Source organism: Seriola dumerili, unplaced genomic scaffold (genome assembly GCF_002260705.1).
Source record: "Seriola dumerili isolate Sdu_G_001 unplaced genomic scaffold, Sdu_1.0 BDQW01000056.1, whole genome shotgun sequence".
NCBI lineage: Eukaryota > Metazoa > Chordata > Actinopteri > Carangiformes > Carangidae > Seriola > Seriola dumerili.
This window is the reverse complement of record NW_019174311.1, coordinates 63499-80662: the sequence shown is the minus strand read 5'-3', so window position 1 is coordinate 80662 and position 17164 is coordinate 63499. Positions and strand designations below refer to the sequence as shown.

The 17164-nt window shown below is 37.9% G+C and overlaps 2 protein-coding genes across 2 annotated transcripts in view; one reads left to right on the top strand and one right to left on the bottom strand.

Annotated features, from left to right (window-relative positions):
• Window positions 1-3665, bottom strand: part of LOC111219086 (anoctamin-1-like) — a 159564-nt gene extending 155899 nt beyond the window's left edge. The window contains exon 1 of the mRNA XM_022741674.1: window positions 3561-3665. Coding sequence (XP_022597395.1) covers window positions 3561-3665 — 105 coding nt within the window. The remainder of the gene's footprint in view (window positions 1-3560) is intronic.
• A 7165-nt stretch (window positions 3666-10830) lies between these two features.
• Window positions 10831-13877, top strand: LOC111219104 (transmembrane protein 263-like). Its single transcript, XM_022741696.1, has 3 exons — window positions 10831-10902; window positions 12202-12331; window positions 13588-13877. Exons 1-3 carry the CDS (start codon window positions 10897-10899, stop codon window positions 13866-13868), a joined length of 417 nt encoding a protein of 138 aa, XP_022597417.1. The 5' UTR covers window positions 10831-10896; the 3' UTR covers window positions 13869-13877.
• The last annotated feature ends 3287 nt before the right edge of the window (window positions 13878-17164 follow it).

Here is a 17164-nt window from a genome sequence, read left to right as displayed (position 1 = left end):
AACTGACATTTTGTGCTACAGATGCATCATATCCAGTTCAGTTCACACACCTGTGAGTAAAGCATATACTGTAAACTAGAAAACTCCTGCAGAAATTTTCAATGTGCCTGCTGCTTTTTGTGTGTGCTAAAAGTCTGGAGTGAACGAACACATTTTCCACACCGCGAAACAGGTCAGGGAGAAGGTAAAAAAACTGCAACAGGACTTCAAAAAATAATTTAAAATTCTACATACTTTTTGGTCGAAATGTGGCTATAGACGCCCATGTTAAACTAAACTCCGAAGCACTTGCCCTCAACAGAGTTGAAGGGAGTTTCTAAACTGCAATAAAACCTCAACTGTAAACTGCAGGTACATAAAAGATATCAATCTCTTTATTGAAGCCTTGGGATGGCCGTGGTAAGGTGATCGGACTCGTAGTTTACCTCCGATATCCCATTTTCAAACACAAGTTTCATCTTAAAAGCTGTTGTCTGCCACAGACATACACAAGTGCAGTTGCTACCCAAACTTTCACACAACTGACTGTGATTTGCTACTGAGCCTGATTAACTCAGGGTATTTTTTACTGTTGTCCATGTTGTTCTGTTCTAGCAGGAGAAATCACAGCAGCTTTATAGTAGATCAACTGTTAGGGCATGTACATGTGTGTCTTGCTATAGTTGTGGGGACAAATTTAGGTTCGAAACCATCATTGTGAGGTCACTTTGGCCAGTCCTTGCAGTTTCAAAGAGCTTTTTAAGGGATAGCTGCAGTGACTGAGGTCAGAGTTAGGATAATTCTCTACAACATGAATGAAACTCAAAGTAATGTCCACTGTAGAAATTTAAACGTGTGTGATGGATATGCACCAAGCAGCAGGCACATTCAAAATTTCTTCAGGAGTTTGGCTTGTTGTTGTATTTGTCTTATGTGATTTTGTATAGGGGTGGTTTATTACGCTCAATTAAAAAGCTAGGCACATATTTCCCCTGCTCATTACTGCACTGTATGGACGTAGAGCTTGAGTTTCCCCCAGCAGGGCACACACAAAAAGAAATTCACATGTGCAAGAAAAACCACACTAGTTTACATGTTTCACCTCTGCTGCTTCACCTCCACTCTGGATTCCACTGTAGGAGATGAGGTTGTTATTAGATGTTTTGGTACCACTTTACAATAACACTACCCTTATAAAGGATTTATAAATGGTCTATAATTAGGTTATTAATTCAGTTGTTAACACTTTTTAAATCATACATAAGCAATTATAAACAAGTTATAACACAGTTGTCATATAGGTTCACTATTTAGCAAGATCAAGTTAATGCTTACTACTCATTGAGCTTACTAATTTGTTACTACCATTTATAACTGGTAAAAGGAGCCTTATTGTAACTCATTAAGAAATTATGATGTGTTTTACACTTTACAATAAGGCTCCCTTTTATCAGTTATAAATGTTTGTAATTACTTGCAATGCTAAAGTCCTAAAGAAGATAACAACCGGAAAAAAAAACATCTCCATTTTAATATCTAGTGTGCAGAACAATCTGATAGCAGGAATTATAATATATATAAATTGCAATTTATACAAATATGTGAAGGAGTAGCAGGTACAAACACTGGATGATGGAGAAAACAAAGGAAGCTCAGTAACTAATGAGATATGAGACTGAACAGTACAGATACATGTGGGATCACTCTTTGGCAAGCAAAAGGTCACTGTTGCCCTTTTTATCTAATGTGTTATAACAACTTGAAAACAAATGATTTATAAACAGCTAACAAGCTAATTAATAAACTAGTCATAAACCATTCATAAATCCTTTATATGGGTAGACTTATTGTAATGATTTTGACCATTATTTTGTTTTGCTCTGTCTCCTGGGAGTAACACTGGTCTCATCCTCATGGCCACGATGATTCTGAGAATAGCTGAGACCTTCATTACCCTCAGTGCCATGGTCATTTTTTTACTCAAAGGACACCACCCAAACCTGTAGAGACCTCACCAAATAGAGCTGAGTATTGTATTACTGTTGTATTAAATTATAATACAATACCCATGTTTCAGAACTGGTCTTTTTTCTTGATACATTACATATGAAAAACATTTTCTTTAAGGCAGGAAGTTGAAGTCTGAACAATGTCAGAACACAAAATTTAACAATCAGTAATGATTTCACCAAAGAATAAGATATGGTTCAGACAACTCTGGCCCAGATAACCTGTTTGAAGGTGGGCAACCGAACAGTTGGGTGACAATGCCCACAGCCTGGCAGGTGGGCACTAGTGTGCTGTGGAATCCATTCCACATGTATATCACATGTTTGGACATGAACATAGCAGTCACAAGAACAGGACACTGACCACATGTGAGCACACACCTGCAGTACTGGAGAAAGTAAATGGCACCACAGTCAGATATTTAGCAACTCTAATGATATCTGTGTAGTACGCCAAAAATAGTGACTTATTTTATGCAGTGCACCAGCATCTAATGTCAAGTCAGTCAACAGGTCAACAGTTTTTGTATTACAGTAAAACACATCTACCACAGGATGGATTTTTCTTAACACTTAGAGAAATATAATGCTCCAGCACAGCTGTTTCTGGGGTCAAGAATGAACACGGACAAAATGCTCAGACAAACAGTCAACATCTTCCAACAGCTGGGCTGTTCCATTAGCTGAGCACAAGCCTGGTGTATGATTTAAAACTTGTATGTTTTGCTCTAGCGTAGAAATAAGAAAACATTTATGAATCTCCACATACATATAGGGTAAAATCTGTGTGTGCAGATGTTTCATGAAGGAGGCCCCATGTCTCTTCTGTCTTGCAAGTCTAATGAGCGTTTTTTATGAGCTCTTTGCTGCCCAGACCACCAGTCAAGAGTTGTGCAGTAGTGGTCTGTCAATAAGCAGAATGAGCTCTGCAGTGACGGTCATTGTGTCAGGTCGTCAACACTGTGACCTCATGTATACAGCTCTGTGTATGTGGATCAGAGCTGCATTTCTACAGTGGATTATTTTAGTTGAGTCACTTTGACATGAACACAGAAGAATGGAAAAACTTTTGTTATGTTAAAAAAGATCTGGCTGGAAAATCTGAATATTTATCTTTGTTCATGTTTATGTTGTTTATGTGATTTTGATGCCCCTCCCTCTTTTTCTGTTTAATTCTACTGTACTCTCTGTGTTGTTTATACAAGTCAAAAACATGAGACTCCATCTTTTGTTTGTTTGTTTTTTATCAGCTGAACCATCCATCCAAAGATCTAACAAATTTTATTCATATTTCCCCAAATATCAGCGTTACATGTTTGTTATTTTTGAAACTGTGGTATCTCCAATACAATTCCAAATAAAGTTTAGTGTCTTTGTGGCCAAACACCAGTGGTATGTCTTCACTGACACAACAGGAGGTTAAAGAGGTTTGAAAGTTATGTCAAATTAATTGTTGTTGTTCTTAGCTTAAAGCTTTTTTTTCTTTTTCACAAAATACTTCCTGTAACAACTTTCTGTGGACTGTCCACACTGTGGCTTCTCTACTTGAGCAGATCTAGTGGAGACTCTCACCTTTAACTTGCCATGGAAGATCACATCTCGCAGAAAATGTGGAGCCTGCGGCTCAGACCCGGAGGCTGGAGACAGGCTGACTTCCACCTTTGCTTCCTCTGTCATTGTCCAGTGGCAGCAGTTTGAAAGCAGAGATAGACTGATGTGGTGAAGAGTTGTTTGCAGGCAGAATAGTCCAGTTTGTTCCTCTTCCTCTCTCTAAATCTGTGCGTCCTGTTTGAAATGTCTCCTTATATTACAGTGTTTGGTGTGAAGGACTCCTCCCCTGCCTCTGCACTTATTTTATTCTGACTTGCCACTCTTCTGTGGCTTCGCTCGTCTCCCTTTAAAGTTGAGTGGAGCTCTGTTTCTGTCTCAGTGTTGAGTGGCTGAAATCAGCCTGCAGCAGCCTTGTTACTTGAGAAGCTGTCTGTGAGCCAAGATCTAAACTTAGACAACGATAAAACTCTGATGAACACAAGGTGCCCTCCCTCACTCTGCCTCTGCTCAGCTGTAATCACTAAAAGATCAACCACCCTAATACACACCCAACCCCAATACGCAGTGGTAGTACAAGAATACAGATGATAACTGTAACCTCTGCTGTGGGGCTACTTCTGCTGGACTACCACCAGTTTCTGTGCCCCAGTTCGCCGCACCAGCGAGTGGCACAACTCACTTGTACCTCTTTCTCCACTCCACCATCTTAACGCTCTCACACTGAAATTTACCTGTGAATCTGGTATACTGTCCTCAAGCCTATAGGTTGTTTGTGCAGCAGGTTATTATGACCCATAGTTGGGTTTTGTTGCTAGGCGACATTTAGCAACATTTAGAGCAAAGGGAAAAGTGTGGTGATGTAGTTTAAAGAGAGACAAAGTCCATGTCAGGAGGCAGTTGTGGTGGATGGATGAATATGAAACAGGAGAGCAGTGTTCGATTCCCATGTGAAACCAACAGTTTATGTTGTTTATGTTATCCATGACTATTTGTTGTTATTATTGTAACCATGACAATATCGATCGTCTAATTTTGAGGAAGTACTTATTTTAACCCCCATCACCATCTTTTCTTAAACCTAACCAAGCCATGACCGTTATTATAGTAACCATGGTGACAAAGGCAGGTATGCCACTCTTAGTACAGTCTGCTTGTATATTATTGTAACCATGCCTGCCTTCATAGGGTCACCACTTCGACCTGTATGGTTGTTCAGGTTGGAGGAGTTGTTGGAATATATACTGTATATATCCATGTTTTTTATAACCAGAAAAATGTTGATGAATACCAAAATGAATATAACCTTGTGTGCTGTGTACAGTTATTATAACCAATAAAGTACAATCAATCTGTTACAGTGATCATAAATAAGGAGCAAATGTTTTCAATATGATGTAAAACACAGGCAAAAATGTGTCAGGAGGGTACTGATTAACTGATTTGCATAAAAAGAGAGAAAAAAAGGCTCCAGTGAGAGAGCAATGCTACGGTGGGGTGGGTGGATGTTTTATTTGTTGTTTTTACCAAACATCTCATGACTTGTCCATGCTGGTGTCGTGAAACTGAAGATGGAAGAGTCCAAGCTGATTTTTGGAGAGGTTGAACCAAGAGCGGTAGAAGTAAGAGGGGGGTTTTGTTTTATTAGAAGAGGATACACTTGTCATATTGCATATTGCAGTGTCAGGTTTTTTCAATACTGTGTAGCTCTGACTACACAATGGCAGACATCTGTGGAATATTCTCATGGCAGTTATCATATCATCTATTGTGACAATCATGAGGTCAACAGCAGAAATACAGCATTCATGTCACAAAGTAATGTATGTATCAGGAGAGATTTAAGAAATTAAGTCTAAGATAAAGGTAGAAAACTACCACTCCAGGACTACCTCATCTGAGTTGTGGTTCTACTTAGATTTATCTACTTACATAGTCTTAGATTCAGACTAATCTTTTCTCCCTTATTTATTATTTGTATGTACACATTTTGTTCAGATTCCAAGGACAATCCTACCCTCATCGCATATGTTTTTATAAATATGAATCTATATTAATATAATTTCATAATTCTTTTCTATTATGAAAATGAGCACTGGTATGATAATTCATTGTATGTATGATTTTCTTTGGCTCGATAAAACATATTTAAAAATAAATAAAGTTATTTATGTATGTGATTGGCCAACATGGTGCAGAAGTCGAGTCAAGTTCAACTTTTTGTCGTGTTGCAGGAGCCGACAGTCTACCAGTTGACTGACTTCTGCTCTCCATCGTGAGTCATTCCTGGTGAGCCTCACCACTGTTGGGTCATCTGCAAACTTAAGGGTGTGGTTTGGCCTGTGTCAGCAGAGTGAACAGCAGTGGATTGAGCATACAGTCCTGAAGGGTGCCAGACTGGGTTCTGTCCAGCCTATTTCAAAGCAAGGTGTTCATTCCCAGCAGACTCAGCTTCCCTAACAGTCTCTGTGGAATCACTATGTTCTGAAGTACTGAAGTCTATCAAATCTTCCTCTTCCTCACCTCAGGACAGATCAGTACTGTCTCTGAGCACCCAACCATGAATGTTGTCTGGTCCAGCAGCTTTCCATGGGTTGACTGCATTTTAATACTATGCATATTCTGTTAAATATGATTTTAACTGCAGTGGTGGTGGTGTACAGACAGGTGTTGAAGGCCTTCACCTCCATGTCCGACCACTTTGTACCTGTATGTTGCACTGACTTCCTTAGCAGCTTTTGCAGCCATCAGCCTCTCAATTGGAACCATTGTAACACTTTCATTCTCCCCAGGAACAACATAGTTGCCAATATTCATGGATGGTTTTCCATTGACCATTTATGGTAAACCGTGGGAGTGTATTGGGCAGGATATCTAGCTCGTCCATGTGCGCACCGTTTTATAAATTATATTTTTGTCCTTATTGTGCACTTTTTGTAGGGATCCTACACACAGTTATTTATATCAGGCCACAGGCCACTAAAAACAAAAACAATTGTCATGTTAGTGTTGCAAGTGTTGTTAGTAACACTGCATGGATAATCCTAAATTTAATATAAAATGATGATGAAATAATTTACTGTTTCATTTACCAGAAATACCTATTATCTGTATTAACAGTTGAATAGGGAATGTACAGAGGCATTATCCAGGATGCATTCTTTTTTACTATGACAATGGTAACATTGCTTCGGTACATAAAATTCTGGGATATAGACAAAATACAGTTTGATTATAATTGACTTCATTACTGTTAGTGTTGGCTTTTAAAGTGGAGCTCAGGAAACCTGTGACATTTTTCCTCAAGCATAATAAAAAGTGGCCAAAGCATGAAGCTTGAAGTTAATTCTGTGTCGATTTTCCTGTGTGAAGCTGTTCCAGGAAACTGCTCTTTCTTCCACGATTGTTTACTTTATGAGAACTAAGATCCAGAAACTTTCTGTACAACCTCTCATTCCTGACACTTCAATCCCACAAGCTTATGTAACGCAGCAGCAACATCCGCACTCAAGTGTATTTTTAGATTTTAAGAGTTAAAAAATATACAGAGAATCAAGAAAGGAAAGCAGGGACCTTGTACAGCATAGGCTCCCAGGGGAGATCATGTGTCTGACTCGATGCTGGGAGCAAGATGTTGGGGTCAAAGGTCAGTTCTCACAGGAAACAGAAGGAAGTGGTGTTTCTGTTCACATACTGTGACTCAACTCTTCAATACAATGGCCCAAAGTTTGTGTAAATCAGTCAAATAAAGTTTTGACTAATGGTGACCTTTTGACAGCTTTTCAGAGGAGCCTCACAGGAGAGAGCCTCAACCATTAACAGGCTGATACCAAAAGAACTGTGTAACACTTTACAATATGGCACACAAAACTGCGAGCAGTTACTGAGGAACGAATGAGGAGTGGATCAAAAACGACCAGGTGTGGACATTAACAAAGTGCCTATCTATCTATCTATCTATCTATCTGTTGGGCACAATGGCCACCATAGTTTTTTGCAAATGATGACAGAATTTTTTGGTCATTATTTTCAGCAGCAGCATCACAGTCACAGCCGGCATCGTCAAAAGCAGATTAAACAACATTTGGAAACGACTTGATAATTAATGACTCATTAATAAGAAGATCTAAACTACGGATGCATTAATGATGAGCCACAAGAGAACAGAGTGGGAGATATTACTGTATATTGATGAATTATTAGGTAATGATTACTTCATAAATAACTGTGAGTCAACAAACGAAGGCAATTAAAAAAATACTTACAGTCTCTGTAGCTGCTTCATTTCTGAGGTTTACCACTTCAATCAACCTGGTAGAGCACTGTGCTTTTCTTTGACCATCTTGTCTCTTAGTGATTTGAAAGTTATATCAGTGTTATTCTTGATTTCAAGGATTCAAGATTTTTAAGGCCTTATTTAAAGATTATTAGAGACTGATATTCTTTGAATCAGAAGGCTCCAGATTGTGACAGAACCTGAGAGACAATAGAAAAAAATTATCCCTCAACACGTTACAGATATCATTCATTCAAATACTTTCATACTATAATAACAGTTTTTGGCTGGCCAAGCTAGAAAGCAAATGTTTCACAATCATGTTATGGTGTACTAGCAACATGACAACTGTGATATAAGTAAAGTCTCCTCTGACCTTTCAAAAAGTTTGAAAGACCACCACTGGGTTTGACTGACCCTCATGAATAAAAACTCATTCAGCTGATGTATAGGCATGTCAGTACTGTTTTAGAATAGACTTAAAAAATTGTGAACCTGTCCTTAAATTGTGATGGTGGTCATCAGCCCTTAGAAATATCAACAATGTTACTCCCTCCATTTTGTATTGGTACATAATATTTTTCATCTTCACTTACTGGTTTGGATGACTGGTTTCAAAAAGGTTTCAGGTTGTACTCTTATGGACTGGAGGTGTGGGGTCAGGAGGCCATTCATTAATCTCAGGTTTGTTTGATCCAATTTGTTGTGAACCCCAAACTGAGACCAGTTTCTGACAGAAAAACAAGAAACAAAATGTCTATGAACTTCTCAAGCAAGCTGTGTAGGCCTACTTGCATTCTAGTAACAATATATTGAAAAAAAGACTGGACAGTTTTTAAACAAAGGCACTGCATACTATGCTGTATGTCATTCATATCATTGTAATAATGTCACTGTTATTTCAGTGTAAAGACGAGCAAAAAGTCTTCATCAGTTAATTTGGATATCTTGCCTACTAAATTTATTATTACTATTATTTATTATAAGTTTTCATTGATATTTAACCATTGTAATGTAATTGTAATGAGCCCTCTTAGTTTTAAAAATTCTGGACCCATCTTTAAGTTACCATAGTTGCCATTGGTACCAAGAATTTTAGAAAAACTGGTTTCCTGAAAATTGAGTTTTCAAGTTTCCATTCATGTCAGAGCACCAACACTACTCTCACTAATATAACCAATCTTTTAACAACTGATGCTGGTGGTCGTTCACTGCTAATTTTACTTGATCTTGATCTCAGTTCTTGATTTATTACTAATTGGTCACATTATACGCAAACACAGTAATTATCATTGTCATTGAAAGCCACCTATGGCAGCTGGCCCCTTGTCTTTCTTAAATCAAGCACTGGATGATCCAGAATTTTCTTCAGCTAGATGAAAATAAATCAGAAAGCACTTTATTTGGTCCCTCACCAATCAGAGATCAAACCAGTTAAATGATAGTGGCCTCTCATTTGACAAATGTCACAAGAGTTGTCCAAACATGTTTTCTCCAGCTGAGGAGGTTCTCTGAAATCAGGTTGTACCTCTCTCATGCTGATCTTGAGAAGGTCATAGGCTACGTGCTGTTACATCAGTAGATCTTGACTATTGCTATTTGTTATATTCAGGGTTAAGCCAGCTGCTCAGCTTCTCATAATGTATCATTACATCCCTATTCTGGCCTCTCTTCACTGGGAAACACTTCACTCCTAGTTACTGCTGCTGAATTACATTACTGATCCCCTACAAGCCAGAGCATAGATCCTCAGATCCTCAAACAGAGCCCTTCTGTCTGTTTGTCAGTCATGGTTCATGACACAAGGTGAGTGCAGTGAGGAACTCTCGTCTTTGAAACTCCCTGCCTGAAGATCTGATTGAAGTGAATGCATTTTTTTTCCTTTATAAAGTGCCTTGTAACAATAACAAGGCCATATTAGCTAAGTGAAGTTTATTATTACTATTATAGATCACCAAATGTGGTTTTAACTGCTCGTGATGATGCCGGCTGTGATACTGATGCTCAAAATAATCCCCAACAAATTCATCCATCATTTGCTAAAAACTACAGTGGCCATTGTGCTCAACAGTTGTAGTGATGGATGAGAAACTAGGTGGAGCTATTCTCCTGGGACCTGTGGGAGATGAATCCAACCATGATTACTGAACAAACTACTATAACTTAATTACACATTTAATGATTTGCTTTACAATGATTCGTATTATCTTATCAGCATCTCCATGATGATACTGAAGGATTCATGATATTAGGGCTGACTCCATTGTCTCTTACATGGAAGACAAAAACTGAACTATCTCCAATATTTTCAGCATAAAATCAAGTCCACTCGTGAAGAATTGTTTTTCTCCTGTGATGAAAACAGTGTATGGTCTATCATATTTTCAAAATAAAATAAAAATTCATTCCACTGACTAAAAGCTCTGGTTCAATACTTCAAAGTAAGAGTCCTGCATGGAAATGTAGTGGAGTCAAAAGTACAATATTTGTCTTCAAATGTAGAGGAGTAAAAGTCACAAGTTTGCGTAAAAAATACTCAAGTAAAAGAGTACAGTACTCCAGTAAATGTACTTCGTTAATTCCCATTCCTGTGTATTATCACTATCATCATGATGATACTGAACAATTCATGATATTAGGGCTGACTCGGCCGATCACATTCCCAACGGACTCCAGTGTCTTTCACATGGAAGACAAAAACTGAATAACCTCCAGTAAAGTCGGGTTTCGTTTCTATTTTTTCTTCTTTTTTTTTTTTTTTTGGTTTGTTTTGTTTCTTACGGCACTTTAAGTAAGTTTATGACATTACTATCATCATCACTGTATTTACTAAATCCTCTCAAGTTATGAATAAGTATCTGTTGATAAGTTTATTTAACAGTGTTAGGTTAGAGATGATGAGGATGACACTCTCCAAGGTGTCTCTGCTGACACTCCGCGGCCTCTCGCTGCCATTACAGCTACTAGCACACAAGAAACAAGGCGACGTCACTTCCGCTTTCAGGTTGACAGCAAAACAAGAGAAGAAAGAACTGTAAAACACACAGCGGAGGAACATTAGTGAAGCACAGCTGCTGTAACGGAATGAAGGTAAGAGATAGGTAGTGGTTTTACTTCAGGCTCTCATAAAGGGACCTGAGACCTGACAGAGCTGCTGTGTCAGTGACATCGCTGATATTCACTAACGCTACAGTCTGTCACAACAACATCAGCTATGGAAAGTCACAGATGTCTCTGTGTGTTATCGATTAACGGTTTGTTTTGCTTTTTGCTGGTTTTGTTAGTTTTTGTTTGTGTGCGTATTACGCATTTCAGCCTCATGGACACAAACGCTTTTCACCCTTGAAACTCTGCAATGATTTCTGTTATTTTAGCAAAATCAACTAACTCCCATTGAGCTATCGTTAACTGGGGAGGTGCTTGCAGATGTAAATAAAGTCATATTGTGCTGTGAAATACGGCCCTGCTGTGCAGAAACATAACATAACATACAGTTTGTACAGTAGCTGACGTCAACAGTTCAATAGATTGAGCTCTCATAATAATAAAGCTGTAGTGATATTCATAAGGATGAAATGATGAGAATTTGTTGAATATGGTTAATTTTTACATCCTATTCAGTGACATTTTTATGTAGAAAAACGACTTGTTTTGTGATTTGACACATTTCACCTTTACCACACGGGTCAATATGGGTGATAATCTGACTAAGCTTGGGCACCCCTGAGAAAAGTGGGTAGGACTACATAGTTTCATTTATTTTTATAGTGAAAATAGTAAATACAATGCAGCAAAAAGTAAAACAATAATAATGAATAAACAATAATAAAAAATGTGTTCTCGGGGCCCAAAAAAATAACTTAAAAAAAGAGAGACTTTCTTGAAACGTTACTGATCAGTAAGTGTTGTGAGCTGTTTCAGTGTAGAATAAAGTTTTTAATTTAAAGTATGGATGAGTTGAAGTGGGTGAAAAGGAATTGAAAAGATCAAACATGGAAAAATGGAAAAAGAAAACTCTTTTAAAAAGTAAAAGTGATTTTAAAAAAAGTGATCAATGATATGAGTAGAAGCACTCATTCTGAACATTTTAAAGACTAAAATTTTTGGTTAAAGTGTTTTGATGTTATAACATGCCAAAACATAAGGAAGATAGAAAAAAATAGTGTGTCAGATTTCACTGACACACTATTTTGTTCATTTCAGAACATATTTTTAATTGAGGTTGCCCCTAATAATGGGGCAATAATTCAATTCAGTTTTATAATTTATACCTTTTTTTACCTAAGTTAATGAAAAACTCAATGGCAGCTTCTACTTCAAGAAACATCACTTCTTCAATAAATAGTTCAGAACTTTTTGTAATATCAACAGTTGATGTTGTAATTTCAGGTGCTGACTTCACAGCAAGAGGTGGAGGAGGAGAGCCCCTCATCTCCTGTGGACTCCAACAACCATCACAGCTGTGAGGACAGAGAACAGGAGGAAGTCCCCCTTTACCTCCCAGAGGAACACAGACATGGTGAGGAACCACATCTACATGTGTCCACTCATACCCATATGGTATTCAAGACCAGGCCTGGAAAACAGTAAGGCTGGGTCCAAATTCTAGTTGTCCCATTGTGGACATAATGGTCTCAAATATAGTATGTGTCTCAGTACATCCTAATTATCCTTGGTGGTTATTAGTCCAGTCCTCACAATATAATACAATTAGCTTTGGCTGTACAATGTAAACATAAGCCTATAGGCTATGGCTGCGGCTTTATTCTTATTTCTATTAGCTGCAGCAGGCTCCCTCACATTTCTCTTCATAAATTGTCAAATATAAAATACTATTTATTCTATGGCTTGTCCGAATACTGTATGGTTATTTACTGAGATATGTGCATCCATATACTGGACAGAGAACAGGAGGAAAAATTTAAAAATGTTAAAATGTTGTAACATGTTAAAATGTTGATTAGCAGTAGGCCCAGCTAATCAACATTTTAAATTCAGTATTTAATCAATAGTGACTGTTAATCCGTTGGTTTCCATCTGGATGAGTTGTAACTAAACCTTGACTGACAAACGATAAAATCACTGTGTTGTTTTAAAATGGTGTCTGGACTGGTCAAACCAAGGTTGCCGCTGGAAAACTCCAGTTTCATGCCTGTTGGCATTTATCAGGCTAGTTGAATTTCACTCTCACTTTTCACAGACATAGCAAGACACAGACAGACAGACAGACAGAGATGCACTGTCCAGCTGGGTTAGCAAGACAGACAGAGTGAGAGGCACATCACTGTTATTCATTTTCATTAAACTTGGAGAGGAGAGAACAATTACCTGATTGATGTACCGCACTACTGTTCATTCACTCTCATGGTGTTTTTATGCCTCCGCTCTGGTGACAGCTGTGAACATCTATCCCATTCTTGTGAATGTCAGTAACGCTTTGAGGGTATTTCTTCATGTTTGGTACAAGCGCTCACTTGGACTCAAGGACGAACTGATTAGATTTTGGAGGTCAAAGGTCATTGTGACCACACAAAACATGGTTTTTCCTATAACTCACAAATTTATACACTAATTATGACACAATTTACTTCACTGTGACATCATTATTTAATCCTGTAACTCAGGTTTATATCATATTTCCTGATACTTTGCTGGTTGGTTGAGGCACACAACCGTGAGGTGGTAAATCTAGTTTAGATTATATTAAATTCTGTCTCTTTTTTGTCTCCCTGTCTGTTAGTGTTTTATGTTTATCTATCTGTCTCTCTGTCTCAGACACAGATAAGGACCACCCCAAACCAGAAAGCGGAGTCATGTGGAGAGTGGGAGGTGGCCTGTTCAGCATGACACGAAACGTTGTTGGTGCAACATTTGGGAGTGTTGCATGGGTAGGAACTAAAAGTTTTGAGCTCACCAAAACAGCTGTGACCAGTGTGCCGGCAGCCAGTGTAGGACTGGTCAAAGGGAGTGTCTCCATGGTTACAGGAGGTGTCGGAGCAGTGGGATCTGTAGTGGCTAGTAAAGTCACACCAAGGAAGAAGGATAAAGCTGACTGATGGCCTGTGGGCTGTGTGTGTGTGTGTGTGTGTGTGTGTGTGTGTGTGTGTGTGTGTGTGTGTGTGTGTGTGTGTGTGTGTGTGTGTGTGTGTGTGTGTGTGTCATAAAACGAGCAAAATACCTCTAAAGCTTTGAATGGATTTTCATCATACAATGGTTAAGACACAATGTTAACCATTGTCTGATACCTTTTGTTATTGGCTGGTCCTCTGCATCGATTGTTCATAGAATCTGATCTGATTTTCATCTGAGTCAGACATGTAGACAAACACAGTGTCCATGAGCTCATATCACACAAACTATATGTTACTTTTGTTACTTTATTAAATACTTCGATAATAACTGCTCCAACATCCTTTGACAGCAATAACCTAAAATCAACTTTTCCAGTAGCTGCTGATCAGACCTGCACAGTGTTCTGGGGGAAGTTTTGAGCATTCCTCCTGTTGGAAGTACAAACAGAAAGACAAACCTGACTGGCAGTGGACAAGGGGTCAATCAGTTTTTATTAGCTCAACTACCAGTAGTAAATACAACATGATAATGAACTACAAGTGTTACTGACCTTGTTATATTTGCTATTAGCTGTTCAGTTAAATTCTGGATTTTAATGTCACAACTATCTTTGCTTACTTCCTGTTTACATCACCTTGCACATGCCCAGTGTAGGTGAATGGTCATGTGATATGTGTTTTTAGATGTGTTAGTATGGACGGAGATTATTTCTGACACAAAAACACTCATCTTGTTTTAAAACGTTTAAAAATGTTTTAAGGTATAGGTATAAAATTACCATAATTATTAGTTTTCATCAGTGTTGGAACTAGTATTTATTTATTTTTTATTTATTTATTTAATAACACTCATCATACTTTATTTTTAAGGCTTTTTGTTGAATCTGATGAATCCTGTTGTTAATCCTGTTATGTTATGTTCCCTCTTCGTTGGTGAAATTAGGATCTGATAGGAATTCATGACACAGCCTCCAGTGGACATTAGGGTTGTCACGATACTAGAATTTCAAACTCAATACCGATACCCAGGAGAATACTCAATACTCAATACCATTTTCGATACCAATAATGGAAAATAATTCCAAATGGCACTTTTTCCAATTTCAACTAAAACAGGTTGCGAAGGCCCTTCAGCAGCAGCACTTTCCATGTTAATTTAATTTTATACTGGCGACACCAGCCAGCTCAGTGTTATGAACGTCAACTTGTGTTCATGTGTTCAACTGCTAGTGACGAGATAGGCTGTGTGCCTGCCTGCCTGCCTGCCTGCAGTGGTGCTGTATGAAGTTGTGTGTCAACTGGAGGAGGCGAAGACGGCACTGTTGGTATTAATACTGTTGCAATTGAGTATCTAATCCGATACTAATTTTTAGTATCGATTAGTATCTGAATATTGATATTTTTGACAACCCTAGTGGGCATAAGTTGAGCAAGTTTCAGAGAACAGGAGTTGAAAATGAAAGTGCATGTTTTAAAAAGACAATTACATGAGGGAATCCTGTCCGCAATAACGTGATGAGGTGCTCTTCTACAGAAGAGAGCAGAGTTTCCTTTGGGGATGTGTTATAGGTTCTGGTGAAAAGATGAAGCCAGGAAGTCTAGTTTGACAAATATATTTATGAAACACTGGTTGTGTTGAAATCACTCACTTATTCACTCATCGAGGACTATACAGTGTGCCCATCGGTCTCTGCGCTGTTTTTCTTGTCTTTCAGCCTGAATGCATTATGCTTGCTTGGCTAGTGACCATCGGTTGTACACTACTTTTCATGATGCATTGTGGGATGCTATGAATCCAATACATAGGGTATAATAATTCTCACTATACATTCGGACAGCACTACAAACATTGCAAACTCATTATATAGTGGACTATAGAGGGAGTAGTGAGTGATTTTGGACATTTGGAGAATCTTACGGAAAAGAATGTCAATCACTTTATCCTCCATCTCAGTGGTAAACAGTAGTGTTGTGTTCACACTATTGAATAATCTATTGTGTCAACACAAATGAATGAGACTCTGTTCTTTGATGCAGTCTGAACACAGCCTTAAGGCATGTCATGGGATTAGTTTTTGGTGTGGATGGCATCATTATGTGGCCGTTTATAAAGCTCAAGTACAACACCAGAGCCGTGAATGCTGCATTAAATTAAGACCCAGGACTTTGATTCAGAGTTGTGGAACTCTTTGCCATAATTTTTCAGTAGCCCAGCATCTGCTCATAATATTTTTCATACACCTTTTTTTTTAATTAACTGTATGTTAAGTATTGAAATTATGTATCTTTACTTGATATTATTACTTCTGTATGTGTATATTAACAGTTAATCTTTACCACCGTCTTCTATGGGTTCCCTGTGTTCCTTTTTTTACCTGCAGATCACACATTTTGGTAGAATCCCTTTTCACAAATTCACATTTGTAAATCACAATGGTGAATGTGATCATTTACAGGTTAACCACAGTTTGTTGTCACTGTGATATCATTCAAATGTCATTTGAACATGAAAAACTAAAATATGTCAACAGGCAAGCAAACAATTCTTCAAGTATGAAGAAAAATGTTTTTAATTGTAAATAATTGATATTAATTTTGGTTTGAAGTGAACTTTTCTTTTAAGGAAATTCCTATTTTCCTACAATTACGACCAGATTTACAGAAAACATCACAAATTATTACAGGCCTGTAAGATGAAACTTTACCTCCAGTGCTAAAATTTGAGTGACTATTGAACTTCTATTTGTCATTTGGAAACTTCAGTGTGATGTTGATGTTGCTTTGTGTCGTCAAGGTATTCACAGAATGTCAGAGCTGTATCTCTGGGTCTGTCTGCCCTCTGCTGGTCAAAAATGCAGAGGGGATGTGGAAAATGGTCTGTGACATGAGGACAAACTTTTTATGACGGCATACATGTTCCTTATGATGTTATAGTATGAAGTCAAAACTCTGTTTGCATTTGTTTGAATTTTGAATTTGCACTGTTACTGTGAAGCTACATTTTATGGGTGGGTAAAAATCCTTGTACATTTGCTGCATGTTTCACACACATTGTTTTCTGCTCTCTTACCTGAATTCTTCTTTCTCTCTTTCTCCTTCCCTTTCTCTCTCTCTCTCTCTCTCTCTCTCTCTCTCTTTCTATTTATCTCCCCCTCTCTCTCTTGCTCTTTCTGATAGTTTTAAACCTGAAGACTCTGTTATTATGAAACTTTTCGAAATAAGGAATTTTATGTATTATAGAATTATTTTTACAAACAGAATGAAAATGTCAAACTGTAAAA

Coding starts and splice junctions, on each gene's coding strand:
- LOC111219104 (XM_022741696.1), top strand. Junction 12,332..13,587: donor CCCAGAGGAACACAGACATG/GTGAGGAACCAC, acceptor TCTCTGTCTCAG/ACACAGATAAGGACCACCCC.